The sequence below is a fragment of the Emydura macquarii genome, unplaced genomic scaffold (assembly GCF_026122565.2).
Source record: "Emydura macquarii macquarii isolate MOO-44397 ecotype Brisbane River unplaced genomic scaffold, CSIRO-AGI_Emac_v2 contig_1253, whole genome shotgun sequence".
NCBI classification, from domain to species: domain Eukaryota; kingdom Metazoa; phylum Chordata; order Testudines; family Chelidae; genus Emydura; species Emydura macquarii.
In genome coordinates, this window is record NW_027131390.1 from 50,051,746 (window position 1) to 50,065,625 (window position 13,880).

General features: G+C 43.5%; 1 protein-coding gene across 1 annotated transcript in view; it reads left to right on the top strand.

Moving 5' to 3' along the window:
• The window catches only part of LANCL1 (LanC like glutathione S-transferase 1), a 30,453-nt gene extending 20,312 nt beyond the window's left edge, over window positions 1-10,141 (top strand). The window contains exons 5-10 of the mRNA XM_067548728.1: window positions 1,883-2,018; window positions 2,479-2,625; window positions 5,200-5,382; window positions 5,892-6,068; window positions 6,577-6,649; window positions 7,587-10,141. Of these exons, the coding sequence (XP_067404829.1) occupies window positions 1,883-2,018; window positions 2,479-2,625; window positions 5,200-5,382; window positions 5,892-6,068; window positions 6,577-6,649; window positions 7,587-7,663 (793 nt within the window). The 3' untranslated portion in view covers window positions 7,664-10,141. The remainder of the gene's footprint in view (window positions 1-1,882; window positions 2,019-2,478; window positions 2,626-5,199; window positions 5,383-5,891; window positions 6,069-6,576; window positions 6,650-7,586) is intronic.
• Window positions 10,142-13,880: the final 3,739 nt, after the last annotated feature.

Below are 13,880 nucleotides of genomic sequence, written 5' to 3' on the forward strand. Positions count from 1 at the left end.
CACTCCTTTCCTCCCACCCAGCAACCAGGAGATCACTCTCCAGCTGCTTCTCCCATACTTCCTGGAAACAGGGTCATCAGGGGATTGTGCAACTCAGAGTGGGCGAAAGGGAGAGAGATCTTCTCTTCCTCCTGCCTGATTCTGGGGAGTGTGTGGGAAATAGGCTCCTGCCTCCCCTGCTCCACCCACATTTGCTCCCTCCCCCCCCCGCCCATGCATGGGAGGTAGGGTGAGAAGTCAGTCAGTGACTTGCTCTCACGCGTGAGAAACATCCTGCAGAGAGTAGCGCAGCACTCGGCAGCTGCCGGTTGTGAGGACCTGCACCAAATCTGTCTCACAACCCTCGCTCTCTAAATATCTCTAGTCATGTCGAGTCCAACCCCAAGCAAAGATGTTGCTGCAGGGAGCCGGAATCCAGCGCCCTCCATCTGATCCCAGGGGACTCTGGACAATCAGCTGTTTCTTTTCTGAAAGAATGTAATGTGCTGCCCAAGAGCAAGTGCTGACAATGTACCTTGGCTGTTCCCTCACGCGACTGTGACGGGGAGCCCTGCACTAGTGGTTCCCCAGGGTTGCCGTTCCTGTGCCTTGTGTCTGTCAATGTGGCAGCAGAAGGCACTGAAAGGAGCAGCCTTGAGGAAATGCGGCACCCATGCTGTCATTTTGAAAGTGACAGTATTTTCCAGGCCAGTGACTCAGGGGAAGGAAAAACACTACCTTCCTCTTTGCCTCCGACGTAATGCTCTGGCAGGGGAGAACTTCTGACCTTGTTGGAAGAGTGGCGAGAGGCAAAAACTCAGGGTAATTTGCATCTTGAGCAACTGGGTTGCAAAGCACCCAAGTTAAGAGTTGTCAATCAATGTAAATACTGCACGAATGTCACCAACGTCAGCATGCTAATAGACAGAAGAATGACCCAAGGACTTTTCAAACTACGTTGGGCTTCTTGCTCTGTGCTGTCTATGTGTTAATGTCTGATGCAGTCAGGTGGCAGTCCACACACTCACTCCTCTGGTAGGTGACTGCACTCGAAAGAAGCCTGTGGTGTTTGCACTTGGACTGACCCTGTGATTATAATTAGTTAACCCACTCTAGACTCACTGTTTTCTGTGCCCCATAGAGGCTAATTATTTCATAGCCACCTCTTCTTACTCCACTGTGCACTGTTGCCTCAGTGATTCACATTTCTTCCCCCAGCCCCCTCGCCTTCCCTCCTCACTCAGGATATGACCCCAGCTGTTTTGGAACAGCGAGAGAGTTAATTGGCTTTCACAGTCAAGACTTTTAATCATAAGGGGTGGAATTTTCAGAAATGCTTAGCAGTGACTTAACTCTGCTCCCATTTTAAGTTGATGGTAACATTCCCATTGACTTCTATGGAATCAGAGTTAAAATGACGCCGATCACTTCTGAAAGTGAATTTCTGAAAGCACTGCATGTGACTGAGGGGAAGGGGAACAGAAGAGAAGTTTTCATTGCTTTAAAAGGTCATCCTGCATTACCCCAAGCAGTTACCAACTTGGCTTTGACTATCTACGTTATTATCTGAATTCCAGCATTGCCACCTGCACTCGGCGCTGTACAAATATGTAATAAGACAGCCCATCCTGAAGAGCTGACAGTCTAAATAGGTAAGACAGACAAAGGATGGGACAAAGACAGGATTATCTCCATTTTACAGATGGAAATGGAGGCACAGAGATTCAGTGACTTGCCTAAGGTCACACAGAGTGAGTCTGGGGACAGAACTAGGAACTGGAGTCAGATAGCGTGAGTCCCAATCTAGCACATTAGCCTTCCTCCCACTGTAGTTACAGTTTGGGGTGTTTTTGTACAGCTTGTTCCTGCCAATCTACTTCCTCACCTGAATCTTTCTTTCCAGCTTGCTTAAGCTGCACAAACTCGACCCGCGAGCACCTGATGAAATGCTCTATGGGCGCATGGGATATCTCTACGCACTGCACTTTGTGAACAAGCATTTCGGAGAGGAAAAAATCCCTCAAAACTATATTCAACAGGTATCCTATCATCCCTCTGGTTGCTCTTCAGTGTAGGCTAAATTAGCCTCCCGCCTCCTACTTGTTTGTCCTCTGTGTTCTGTTGCTTCCCACCGAGCACAACTTTGGAAGGGTGAAAATAGATGCTGGTCTAGCTAAATCTGGCGTGTGTGAAAACATGCCGTGATTCGTGTGAAAGCCACAGCATGGAAGCTCCAGCTGTTGCTGCAGGCACCATTCTTCCAAAGGGATATTGTGCTAGATGTCCTTCCTAATCCATTTGGAGTCTGTGCCTAGAGTTGAAGAAGACCCTGTTCCTCCCCCCCATCCACCAGCTAGGATTTCTATGTGCAGAACAAAGGTGCATGGCTGTATTTTTGGACTGATGTACCTGCTGTGCTGGTTCCTGTCTGCCAGGCTGGAGGGGAGAGACAATATATTACAGAGTGGTCGTCATTCATGTCTGGTTTTCCACCTGCAGGTCTGCGATACAGTCGTGGCATCCGGGGAGAGCCTGGCCAAAAGGAGGAACTTCACAGCGAAGAGCCCGTTGATGTATGAGTGGTACGAGGAGTATTACGTAGGGGCCGCCCACGGCCTCGCAGGAATTTATTACTATCTCATGCAGGTGAGACACACCCGGGGAGAAAAGACTTCACCAGCTGTTTCACTTCTAATGCCCTCCAATTAGAACTTGGGACACCTGAGGAGTGGCTATTAACTAGGCAAAGGGAGATAACCGTAAAATAACATGCGTATAATGAGTGTTGTATATAATCTCGTTTTAGCTGCCGCAGACACTGGTTTAAGGTTCCAAATGGTTTTATTGAGGTATACGAATATTTTGCTGGCAGTAACTCTACTCATCAATATCTTCATAGCTGCTGCCGTGTTCTGATGGAACTCAAGTAGCACAAGATGTCTACTTGTTCGATGTCTATACCATTAGTGAATAATTTAGCCTATTTCTTGACTTTTGATCTCTCTCATTTGGTCTTTTGTTCATTCAGTTTTAATCCCCATTCTTTGGCTTTTCTGTAAAGGCTGGTTGCTGCTTCTTGGTTGTGTTGCTCTGTAGGTGATTGATAATTTGATCCGATATTATGCAGCCTCCATGAATGTTACTAAGGGAGTTGGATGAGGTGTTTTCTAAGGGTAGAACAAGAAGTATTGGACAGACTGTGAATCCCTATTTGACTCCAGTTTTCACTTCAAACCTCTCCGTTGGCTGCTGAGTCTTGTTGAATGCCAGGCTATGCTATCCAGACTCTGCAGTGTTTGAATCAGCTTGCTGCTAAACCTGTACCACTTGAGTACTTTCCAGTGAGTTCTCAGGTACTACTACATAATACAAGTGAACGTAATGGCCACCTAAACAAACGCTAGTGCTCACTTTGGTCTGGCATGGCGGGCTTCTGCTCTACTGTGTGCAATACATAGAGTTTGAGGCTTTCTTGGCAAGAAGGGGGTCAGTTTCCTTTAAAGTTACAGGCTGAATCTGGAATACATGGGGTATAGAAAAGACCAGCCAAGCATAATGCAACCAAACGCTTACAGGGAAAGTGTACCAGGGAAGGTGCAGAGAGGGACATCTGACTCTATGCAATTCTTTATTGCTGGTGGCTTTACATCACAGGTATTGATTTTCAATTTGCAAGTTATCAATTTGGGAACAATTTGATTCTTAGCTTAAAATGCTCATTCCAAGGGGCTCAGAACTGCTAAGTTAAAACAAAACTATATATACTTTTTGGCCAAAACAGTGCAATTAGAGGAGGACATGGAGGACCCATTCCTGTTTTCAATGATTGAAAGATTAGAGTGATTCCTGCTTTTCAATGGTTAAATTGCTCCCTTAGTTTTAAACTTATTTTTACCCTTGAACCTGTTTGTTTACATGATCTGTGTGGAAATAAGAATTAAGATCTTCAAGCTGAGCTGACCTGACCTAGCAGCTCACTATGGGGGTGTGGTGTTCTGCATGGGGGACGTGATCTGCTAGGGCTTGCTGTCTGGGAATCGTTCCTGATGATCATCCTAACTTTTTCCTTTGCTTCATTTCATCTCATTAATCCTGATCATATCCCTTAAGCAATTCCTAACCTCCTTCAGATTTGTCTTTTCCCTGCCTCTTAAAATCCAAAGGGATTTCCTTATTTTTCTCTCTGTAACAGGGGTTCACTCACCAGTGTGAAGTCTCCTTGTGGCTGGGTCTGAGGTCAGCTCTTGTCCAGTCAAGCTCCCCCGTCTGTTGCTCACCTGCCCCACGACCCCTCTCACTCTCTAAAACTGGGGGTGCAATCACCCTCCAGCTAGGTGATGATATAGGTTTCACCTTCCAGAGTATCAAAAGTCTCGCCAAACCAACTGTCCGGATGCCACTTTCACCAGTCTTGCACCACTTCCCATTGGCTGGTGGGAAACCTGGGTCTACCCACTACGCAGGGTTCCAGCCCAGGGACCCTGTAGTCATTAGACAAGATCTACACAGCCTCAGCCCTTGCTGTTCCTTCCTTGGGCTTCTTCCTATTCTGCTTTCCACACTTTCTTTTCTACAACTCCTCGGGTAAACCCCTTCTGTCATGGACAGAAGCCCAGGGCATTTGCTTCCTGCTGGGTTTCCCTCTACCCACCTTTCTGTGCCCGGAGAGCGACTTCAGACTCTCTCCCTGCAGTCCCTTTCTGCTGCATACTTCCTGGCTTTATACCTTACCCAGCTTCTCCCCAAGCTGGCTTTCTTTAGCAATTGGTAATTTATCAGTCAAGTCCAATTCTCTCTGAGGTGCGGCCTAAGATTAATTTGTCCTTTCTGAATCTGAATCTCTCTAACCCCTTCCGGGCTAGTATGGGGTGAACACGCCCATCACACTTCCCTTGCTGGGGACTGGCTGGAGCACCCTCTAGAGTCAATTGCTGTTGCTGCAGAGGAAGAGGCATAGAATGTGACCAGGTGCATGCCCTCACCCAAGGCTCTGAGCAGCCAGCCACCACAGTTCTCCTCGCCCACCTGTATAGGAGGAAAGATATGAGCTGATGTAGCACCTCTGAAGAAGCTGGAAAGAATCCATAACGCCAAACCTCCCTTGTCACCTTTGAAGCATAAGTTGCTTATGCCTCTAAAACTAGCATTGCTAGTTGTGGGAAGGGAAGAGTACTGTACTTCTTTCCTGGTTTAACAGCCTCTCTTGTCTGTCTCTTTCAGCCCGGCCTTGGTGTGAGCCAAGTGAAGTTGCATAACACAGTCAAACCCAGTGTGGATTATGTCTGCCAGCTGAAGTTTCCATCAGGCAATTACCCCCCTTGTATTGATGACAATAGAGACCTGCTTGTCCATTGGTGTCATGGGGCACCTGGCGTGATCTACATGCTCACGCAGGCCTATAAGGTACAGGACATCCTGGCAAACAGTGACCGGAGAGATTTAAACATGGAACTTGATCTCAGAGGAAACCCCTAGACGGGAATCCCTACCCTGCCAGGACATATAATATTCTAATGAAATAGCCCACCAGCACCACCGTGCATGCCCACACACACACACCAATCAAAATGCAAAGCAGACTATTAGTAAATGATTTCTGAACATGTCTCAGCAGGTGCAGGATGCTCTCATTGCTGGAGGAGTCAGCCACGTGTTGTATTCATGCTGTGGCAGGTGACTAATGGTGACAGCTAGTTGTGAGTTAAATAACGGTGATGCTGCTTTACTTATCACTTTAAAAATCTTAGGCAGTAGCAGACAAAGTCACAGTGCCATTGCTTAAGTAGGAGAAGTCACTCTTGATAGGGACTAATTAGCTATGTAGCTGTGGGCCTGCTCCACCCCAGCATGGATGCTATAGGGGAAAATCGCAGTGAGTGTGATCTTTCTCTCTCTCTGTGTCATCTCCACAGGTGTTTGCTGAACAGAAGTATCTGAGCGATGCCCTGCAGTGCGCAGAAGTGATCTGGCAGTGGGGATTGCTGAAGAAAGGTTATGGGCTGTGCCATGGGACAGCTGGCAACGCCTATGCCTTCCTAATGCTGTACAACCTCACTCACAACATGAAATACTTGTATAGAGCCTGCAAGGTGAGCATCTGTATGAGCAACAGACACGGAGAGAAATTCCTGTCACTGGTCATGGAAAGACGGGGATAGCTCAACTTCTTTAAAAGTTATCCTACAAAAAAAATCACAGGAACATCTTTTGTTAAGGAGAGGAACCTGTCAGGCTCGTGTGGAATGTAACTAACATTTCTGGAGCCAGTTACCTTGGAGGATGCTTTGATTCTGCATTCTATGTGACGGTTCTTTCCTTTGTAATCTAATTTCTAGCTTGGCAGAGACACAGCTAGCACTAACTAGTCATTTCACATAGACCACTGTGGTCCTTCGACAGTCACGCCAATCACTGGCCCTCAGACCAACAGCCTGCTGGGCTCCAGGCAACAGCACCCCCTTGCAGCAGCCTGTTGTCTGTTCCACTGGCATATCCAGTGTGAGATGGAGGTCTGGACGATGGTGGGATGTGAGCATATTCTTTATGTCCATGTCACATCATCTACAAAATTTGGACGCTTTGTTCTTCTTTCCTCAGTTTGCAGAGTGGTGTTTGAGTTACGGGGAGCATGGGTGCCGGACTCCAGACACTCCCTTCTCTCTCTTTGAAGGTAATCTCTTGTCCATCCTTTTCTCCTTAATATGTTCTGAACCTTGAGTCTGATCTCACACTAGTGTAAATTGAGAGTAACTGCATTAATACCCCTTAAAATCAGTGTCAGGAGAATCACCTCCACTGTTTTGACCCCTTCCCCCAAGTGAGATTTTAACAGCAGTGGATAATGACTACAATGGGAATTCCTTGTTCTGTTGCAAGCCAGGCTGGAGGTTAGCATAGCACCAAGTCCTCCTGTGCTCACCACTTGTACAGGACATAACTCTCACTCTTTATTAGAGACAGGGTTGAAGCTTGACCTACAGTAATTGCAGGCTGGGTCCCCAGCCAACCTCTATACACTTATTATTTTGTGCAGGTTCTTTTCAGTTTACCTCCAAAGAATAATGAAAAAATGAACAAAAGAAGCCATAGATCTAGTCCATGATTGGGCAACAGATAGCTTTCCCAAATGCCGCTACTTATGCTGCTCCATAAATCTGCCAGCAGGGGGCACTACTGAAAGGCACCCTGGGCCAGTTCCACAGCAAACATAAATCACAGAGCCCCCCAAGTCAATGGAACTAGGACAGTTTACACCAGCTGGGGATCTGGGGTAAAATTAAAGTATCGAAGGACCAGATATTTAAAGGTATTTAGATGCTTACAAATGCCGATAAGCGTCCAAGGAGATTCATCGAAGTACCAAGGTGCATATTTGTATATTAAGCACTTTTGTGCTTTTAAAAATCTCTCTCTAACTGCCTACATCACTTTGGAAAAATGCACTTAGACGCATGAGTCATGTAGGCACTTTTGAAAATGTCCCCTGGTTCCCCGTCTTCCATGATACACACTCACACATCATGATTTACCCTATAATAATCCTGAAATTCAATGGAAATCTCTCTATAATACATTTTGAGAAATAACAATTTTGTTTTTTCCTTCAGGAATGGCTGGAACGATATATTTTCTTGCTGATCTCCTGGTACCAACAAAGGCCAAGTTCCCAGCATTTGAGCTATAAAACCCTTCTCAGCAGTTCCGTGCACGAATTCTACTGCAGTCCATGTCCTTTGGACAAGCAGGTGGAGCTTGTTTGAGTCTCTTTTCAAACTCATCTCTTGTAGAGTAAAGCCGTTCTGCTGTTGATGGTTTCAGTTCTGTACCATATTTAAAATGTTTCTAGTGGTCTTTTTCTTTTTTTAGATTTTTTTTTTAAAAGTGGCTTTTTGTTATTGGTTCCTAAAGATGGGAAATGTACAGTATTTTGTTGGATATGCAACCTCAGAGCTTTGCTATTTTATGTATCTTATGTATTTTATGTTTCCAGGGAGAAAAACATTTCTATTGAATGTAAATTTGTCCCTTTAACTTTGTCAGGAGTAACAATGATAGAAGCTTAGTTACAGTATTGTCTTTGGAAAAATCTTATGACTATTACCCTCCTATTTGCACCTAAGTATTCTCTTTCCTAATCATCCTGAGCTGCTCCTTGGGCAGTTGACTGTGAAGATGAAAGAGTATATCTTATGCCATCTCCTGGCAGACTATAACTGTCACAGCTATAGCTGACATGCCAGAGTCCTCTCTTAAACCTCACACCTTTCTGCTTTATAAGCAAAGACAGCGTTTCAGCCTTTCTGCATTGTGTCAGTGATGAGAATACATAATCCAGAACCTATTGTGCAGATTCACCATATTATGCTAAACTCTACAAGAGAACACCCTCAGTCACTGGAAGTTTCAGTTCAAAAGGGTTAGGCTACTGCCAAGTATAATCTTTCATGTTCAGTTTTGAAAGCTTTCTGCAGTCTTGACTTAAAATTATATGCAATATTGTAGCTGTTAGATTGGTGAACCAGGCCTGTAAACAGACACTGTGGGAAAAGAAACCTATTCCACTGAGTTTTGCCAAGGTTTAATCTGTTATGGACGTAGGTTCTGTTCGCAGCTTTACAGGCTTCTTATCCCTCCTACTTCATCTGCTTCCATGACCTGGGTAACTTGGCGTGCTTGTTACTACACACTGCAGCCTGACACATGAACAAAAACCCATCCAACCAGTTGCTGGAGAATCTGCCCCAAACTGGTATTGATTAGATACCTTTTCCAGTCAATGGGCTAGATACACATTGGGTGTAAATCAGCATTAATCCATTGATGGAGCTTCACTCATTTACGCCTGCTGAGGATCTGTCCCAGTAAACTCTTGTCCTGCTAACAAACGTGCTCTGGTAAGTGAGCACTCTCCATTCGCTGCCGGAGTGCTTGAACCTGCTTCTCAGCTCTTCCAGTGGCTGCTGGAGGTGACCTCACATTCCTCACCTTGCCCCACGCCTGAAGAAGGGTGGAAATGGTTTTGGTATTTCAAGGCTGCGGATAGTCAGTAGCTAGAAATACTTATATTGCCTGAAGACTGCACTTCTCTTAGAAAACCATATTCAACCCTCTTGTGTGAATTGCCTGAGCAAGCAGTGTAAGCTGTATTCTGCACAGACTCCTTTGCCATTGCAGGCAAGCTTTGTGCTATCATTGCCTTTCTCACAAAAGGCTTCAGCACTGATTGTGTGGACAGCTAATTAGAAAAGTTGGAAACGCAGTGGAGCTCATTTGTCTTTGGCTGGGTGTCCCAATCGAAAGAATCAAGCTTTGGACCAGCTAAGACTCTCATGGAAATGTTTCTGACTGCAGTGAACAACCACAACAACAAAAAGTGTTCTCCAGGGAGGAGGATTTGACTAATGGAATAGTTCTGGAATAGTGCTATGAATGAAGCCTACTGTAAGTTAACTTGCATCTTGCCTGTAGTGACCACTGAATTGAGAACCTTATCTTGTTTTTTTAGATTTCCTGTTAAACATAATTTCTATTAAAGAAAAAGTTCATGCATCCTGTTGCACAGAGTATTCCAGCAGCATGTATGCTACTGTGCTTGTACATGTACTACTACTTGAAAACAGCTGGGGTCATGGTGTACAACTCTTAGTTTGAGAGTTGTTCAATAAAATGCAGAAACAAACAAGGTGTAGGTCCTGTTTTCTTAATCTTGTTTGTGGATAATGCCCAATCATTTTATCTCCAGAGAGCAGAGTACACCAGCGGCTGCTGGGACTCTGCTTTGGTGGGCACGGTCAGAAAGACCTAAATGGAACTTGTTTATAGGATGCTGCTGACCTGGCATGAATGCCTGCAAAGAGAAATCCACCTGTGGCTTCACAGAAGCAGGTGAATTTGTCAGTGCTGCTGGCTAACTCCCATCATCCTGGCCGTCTGGTCGCAGCCATCAAATATTGCAAGGTATTGCAAGTCTCTGAATACATACAGAATTTCCAATACTCGCAATTATCATGTGTCTAGCTTTCTTTAAAGCCCCAACTCCTGTAGCTGAGAAATATCAGGTTTCATTTTGAAAAGTTCCTAGGCCTTGTGGTTTGGCAAAAAGCCTAGAAACATGTCATGACCTAAGGGCTCAAAAAGCAAATAAAAAAGAATCGAAAACTGATGTTCTTCTGAATCTTATGATTTCAACACTAGTCTTCTATTTTGCAAGGAGAGGATGTGTGACTCATGTTTGAACATTTGGAGTTGTCAATACTGTGACCATAACAGGGCTGGTTTGTATATAGAGGACCCACATGGACATACATACAGGTCTCCTATCACTGCTGCTGAGTGCCCAACTACAGCAGACAAGTGATTTGCATTACTGAGCTACAACTCCTCTTTCTCCAGTTTAGTTTAGCTTACTACCTCTCCAAGAAGCTTATTGCCCACTTCCCCATGTTCTGATTTTCTCTCTCTGCCTGGCCCTGTCCTTTCATGATAATTTGTTGGTTGTTGCTTTTTTTGCAATTTAAATTGGAAAAAAACAAAAGCCCACTAGTTGGTCCTTTTTCCTTGATGATAAATAATGTTCTGAGGCCTTGTTTTGCCTGCCTCTCTGATCCAGCATGGCTTTTTCTGTCCTTCTGTTTTTGAAGGGGAAATGGAAATACTGTCACTCTGTCTCTCACACTCTTTCCTCCCCAGGGCAAATAAAACGTGGTTTATTTTATCCTTTAGGAGACTCTCTCATTTCAGTTCTGTGTACTTTGTACCCCTGTAGCTTTCATGTAGAGTCCAGGCCTGAAGTATTCTTTATTCTGGAAAAACTCACTTGTAAGCAGTATTGTCTTTACAAACTTTGCATGCTCTATTAAAGGGACTCCATCAATTTGAATAGCCTATTTCCATTCTTGTTTAAAGTAATGTGTCAGATACCCATAACTGAAAGAATTGAGGAAACAGACAATATTGGTTAGTTGTGGTGCTTCTCAGTTGCACTTCCTGTCTCATGCAGCACCATGACATTGTTCACAGAGGGCTTCCAGGAGGTACATCAACTCATCTAGATATTTGCCTAGTTTTAAAACAGGCTACATAAAAAAGCACTAGCAAAGTCAGTACAAACTAAAATTTCATAGAGACAATGAATTGTTTATACTGCTCTATATACTATGTAAGTACAATATTTATATTCCAATTGATTTATTTTATAATTATATGGTAAAAATGAGAAAGTAAGCAATTTTTCAGTAATAGTGTGCTGTGACACTTTTGTATGTTTATGTCTGATTTTGGAAGCAAGTAGTTTTTAAGTGAGGTTAAACTTGGGGTATGCAAGACATATCAGACACCTGACTATCATCAGCCCAAATGGTTAAAGTTTGACAAAGTTATAAGCAACTGAAAACAAGGTCTTATACTAGGAAATGCCATGAAATCTTAATAATAGACAATGATACTAGCTCTGCCCATAATATATAGGAGGGGTTAAATCCTGAACTGAAGTCAATGGTAGTTTTGCATGATTTCATCCCCAGTATTTAAAGCGCTCTGTCGTGCTGCTAGAATTGTGCAGCCCTCCCTCCTGGAGAAATCTTATTAAAAATAGCTGTATGTATATAATTTGCCTTTGTTTTTTATGTTCAGATTGCTATTGTGCTGCATATTTGTCTACAACACTAGCTTAAAAAATCTATGTGTTCTTTTTAAAAAGATACAAGCTCTCCCTTTTTTACCAGTCTTAGCATATAAAGTGAGACTGGAAATTGATGCAGGTCAGTATTCTGCAGAAGAGCCAAACTTGTAAAGGCATTTTATAATCTTTACTGTATTTCACAAGTCGGAACACGCTGTCCATGCAGTTATGAGGCTATCTACCGGGCTAGAGCCTGTATATTGTTCTTAAAATGCACAGGAGTATGGAGAACTGTTTGTTTTGCTCTACAACAACATATATCCCTTGTACGCAGAGGTATATCACAGGCAAAAAGGAATATTTTTGTGGAAGGCATGTTAAAATATTGGCACGGTGATTAGAGAAGAGGGATGTTTTCCCTCCAGTAGATGGCAGTACAGTCCAATGATTTTATTGCTATGGCTAAGCACAAGGACAATGTTCGCTATTCTGGTTTGCAAATTTCACTATTAAAATTAAAGAACTTGCCATGTTCATTTGGCTTTTTGTTGCAAGAAATACCCTGTAACACTGGAAATAATGTTTGTGCATTTGTGAACTCTGTAAAAAGTGCTGTTCATAATAACCACTGGGGCAATTCAGCTGCAGTGTAAAACAGCTATGTTGCCATTGACTTCTAAGGGTGTTTTACCTCCCTCCAACAAGGCTGAATTTATCCCACTAACTGAAACAGTTGATCACCATGAACCAATTTATACATTGTTTGGGTCAGTCCTAAGTAGGAAAAGCACAGATTGACAACATAGGGAAATAAAAATTTTACTGGGGGAAAAATAGTGTCTACTACAGGGCTTGGAAATAATGAGTTTTCATTTCTCCAGTCTGTTCCGCCCAAGAATGTCCAAATCATTTACAAATATTTACTTAAGCATCGCACCACTGTTTGCAGAGAGATAAATGGTATGATAGAGCTAGTAATGTAACCTTTGAGTTTTAAATCCTAGTTTCTTTTAACCACTGTACACCACTCTCTTCTATTTCAATAACACTAATCAAATTTGCTCTAATTCTGCCCCCAGCAGCTGTCACATTGAAAAGAAAATTTAAAAAAAAAACCTAACATAACAGATTAGATATGCAAAGCTATGACCCAATACTGAATTGTGCAAAAATAACTCCAAAGAAGAATTGGGTTCTCTTTAAATCTTGAAACAGGATTAGTGCCTGCTGTCTCAAACTGGCAAGAACAACTGCTAAAACTCATGCAGGATTTTTCCTCTGCTGCCATAAACATCCTCTATCCCAAATCCCTGAATTCTTCCCACTGTATTAACGAATGATGAAAATGGGCAACCTTGACGACACTCTTTGAAAAATATTATGTGCTTCCCAGAGAATGACGGTTCCCATCTTAAAGGGCATAATCTCTCTCCTCCTCATCCCCTGCCTTTGCATGCACATGATTGGAATGGGAGTTCTGTTAGGAAACTTACCCCTAAGAGATGGAATAGTGAAGAGTGTAATTACTTTGTTATCCTGGGCCCATAATATGCCAATGACTACATTAATGAGGAATTCTGATGCATAATTTAGCCTCTGCTTACCATAATTTATTTTTTAAAATTCCTTTTACCACTCCTTCAACACTGATTTTAGAAACAGTGAGTCCTGCTTTCTTGAAACGGAATATAATCCTCAAAAACATTAAGGGCAGAGAACTACAGTCAATAGCACCAACTGACGAAATAGATAGGAGAGCACGCAAAGCTGCTTAGCTGAAAGGGCCTACCTAGATAGCTAGAGTAAATGTTCCTTCCCATGTTACTAATGCAATGTTATTGAAGTCTACTGTTGTTTTCCCATAGATGCCATGTAAGGCCCCAATTCTGCACCAGGGTCCACTGCTATAGAACCCTGCTTCACATAGTTGCATTCACTTCACTGGGGCTCTGAAGCAATCAGCACCAAAAGATCCCAATGGAGAACTGGGGGTCTTGCTCATCAGAGTTATCTTGTCTGAGCGTACAGGACAGTTGAGAAGTAGAATGGTGACTGGCATTACTAGTGAGAACAACCACGTTAGCAGAGAACACAAGAATTGGAGGAGCAGCACTAACTACACACTCTCTCTCTCTCTCTCCTGTTCTCATCATTTGACTCCAGGAGTTGGGGCTCTATGCCCATGCCTACTCACCTTTCCTATAATCTGGTCCTGATTTCAGACACCATCATTTTCTGTTGAATCAATCTACAAATTTAACCCTGGGTGGGTAAGCCTGGT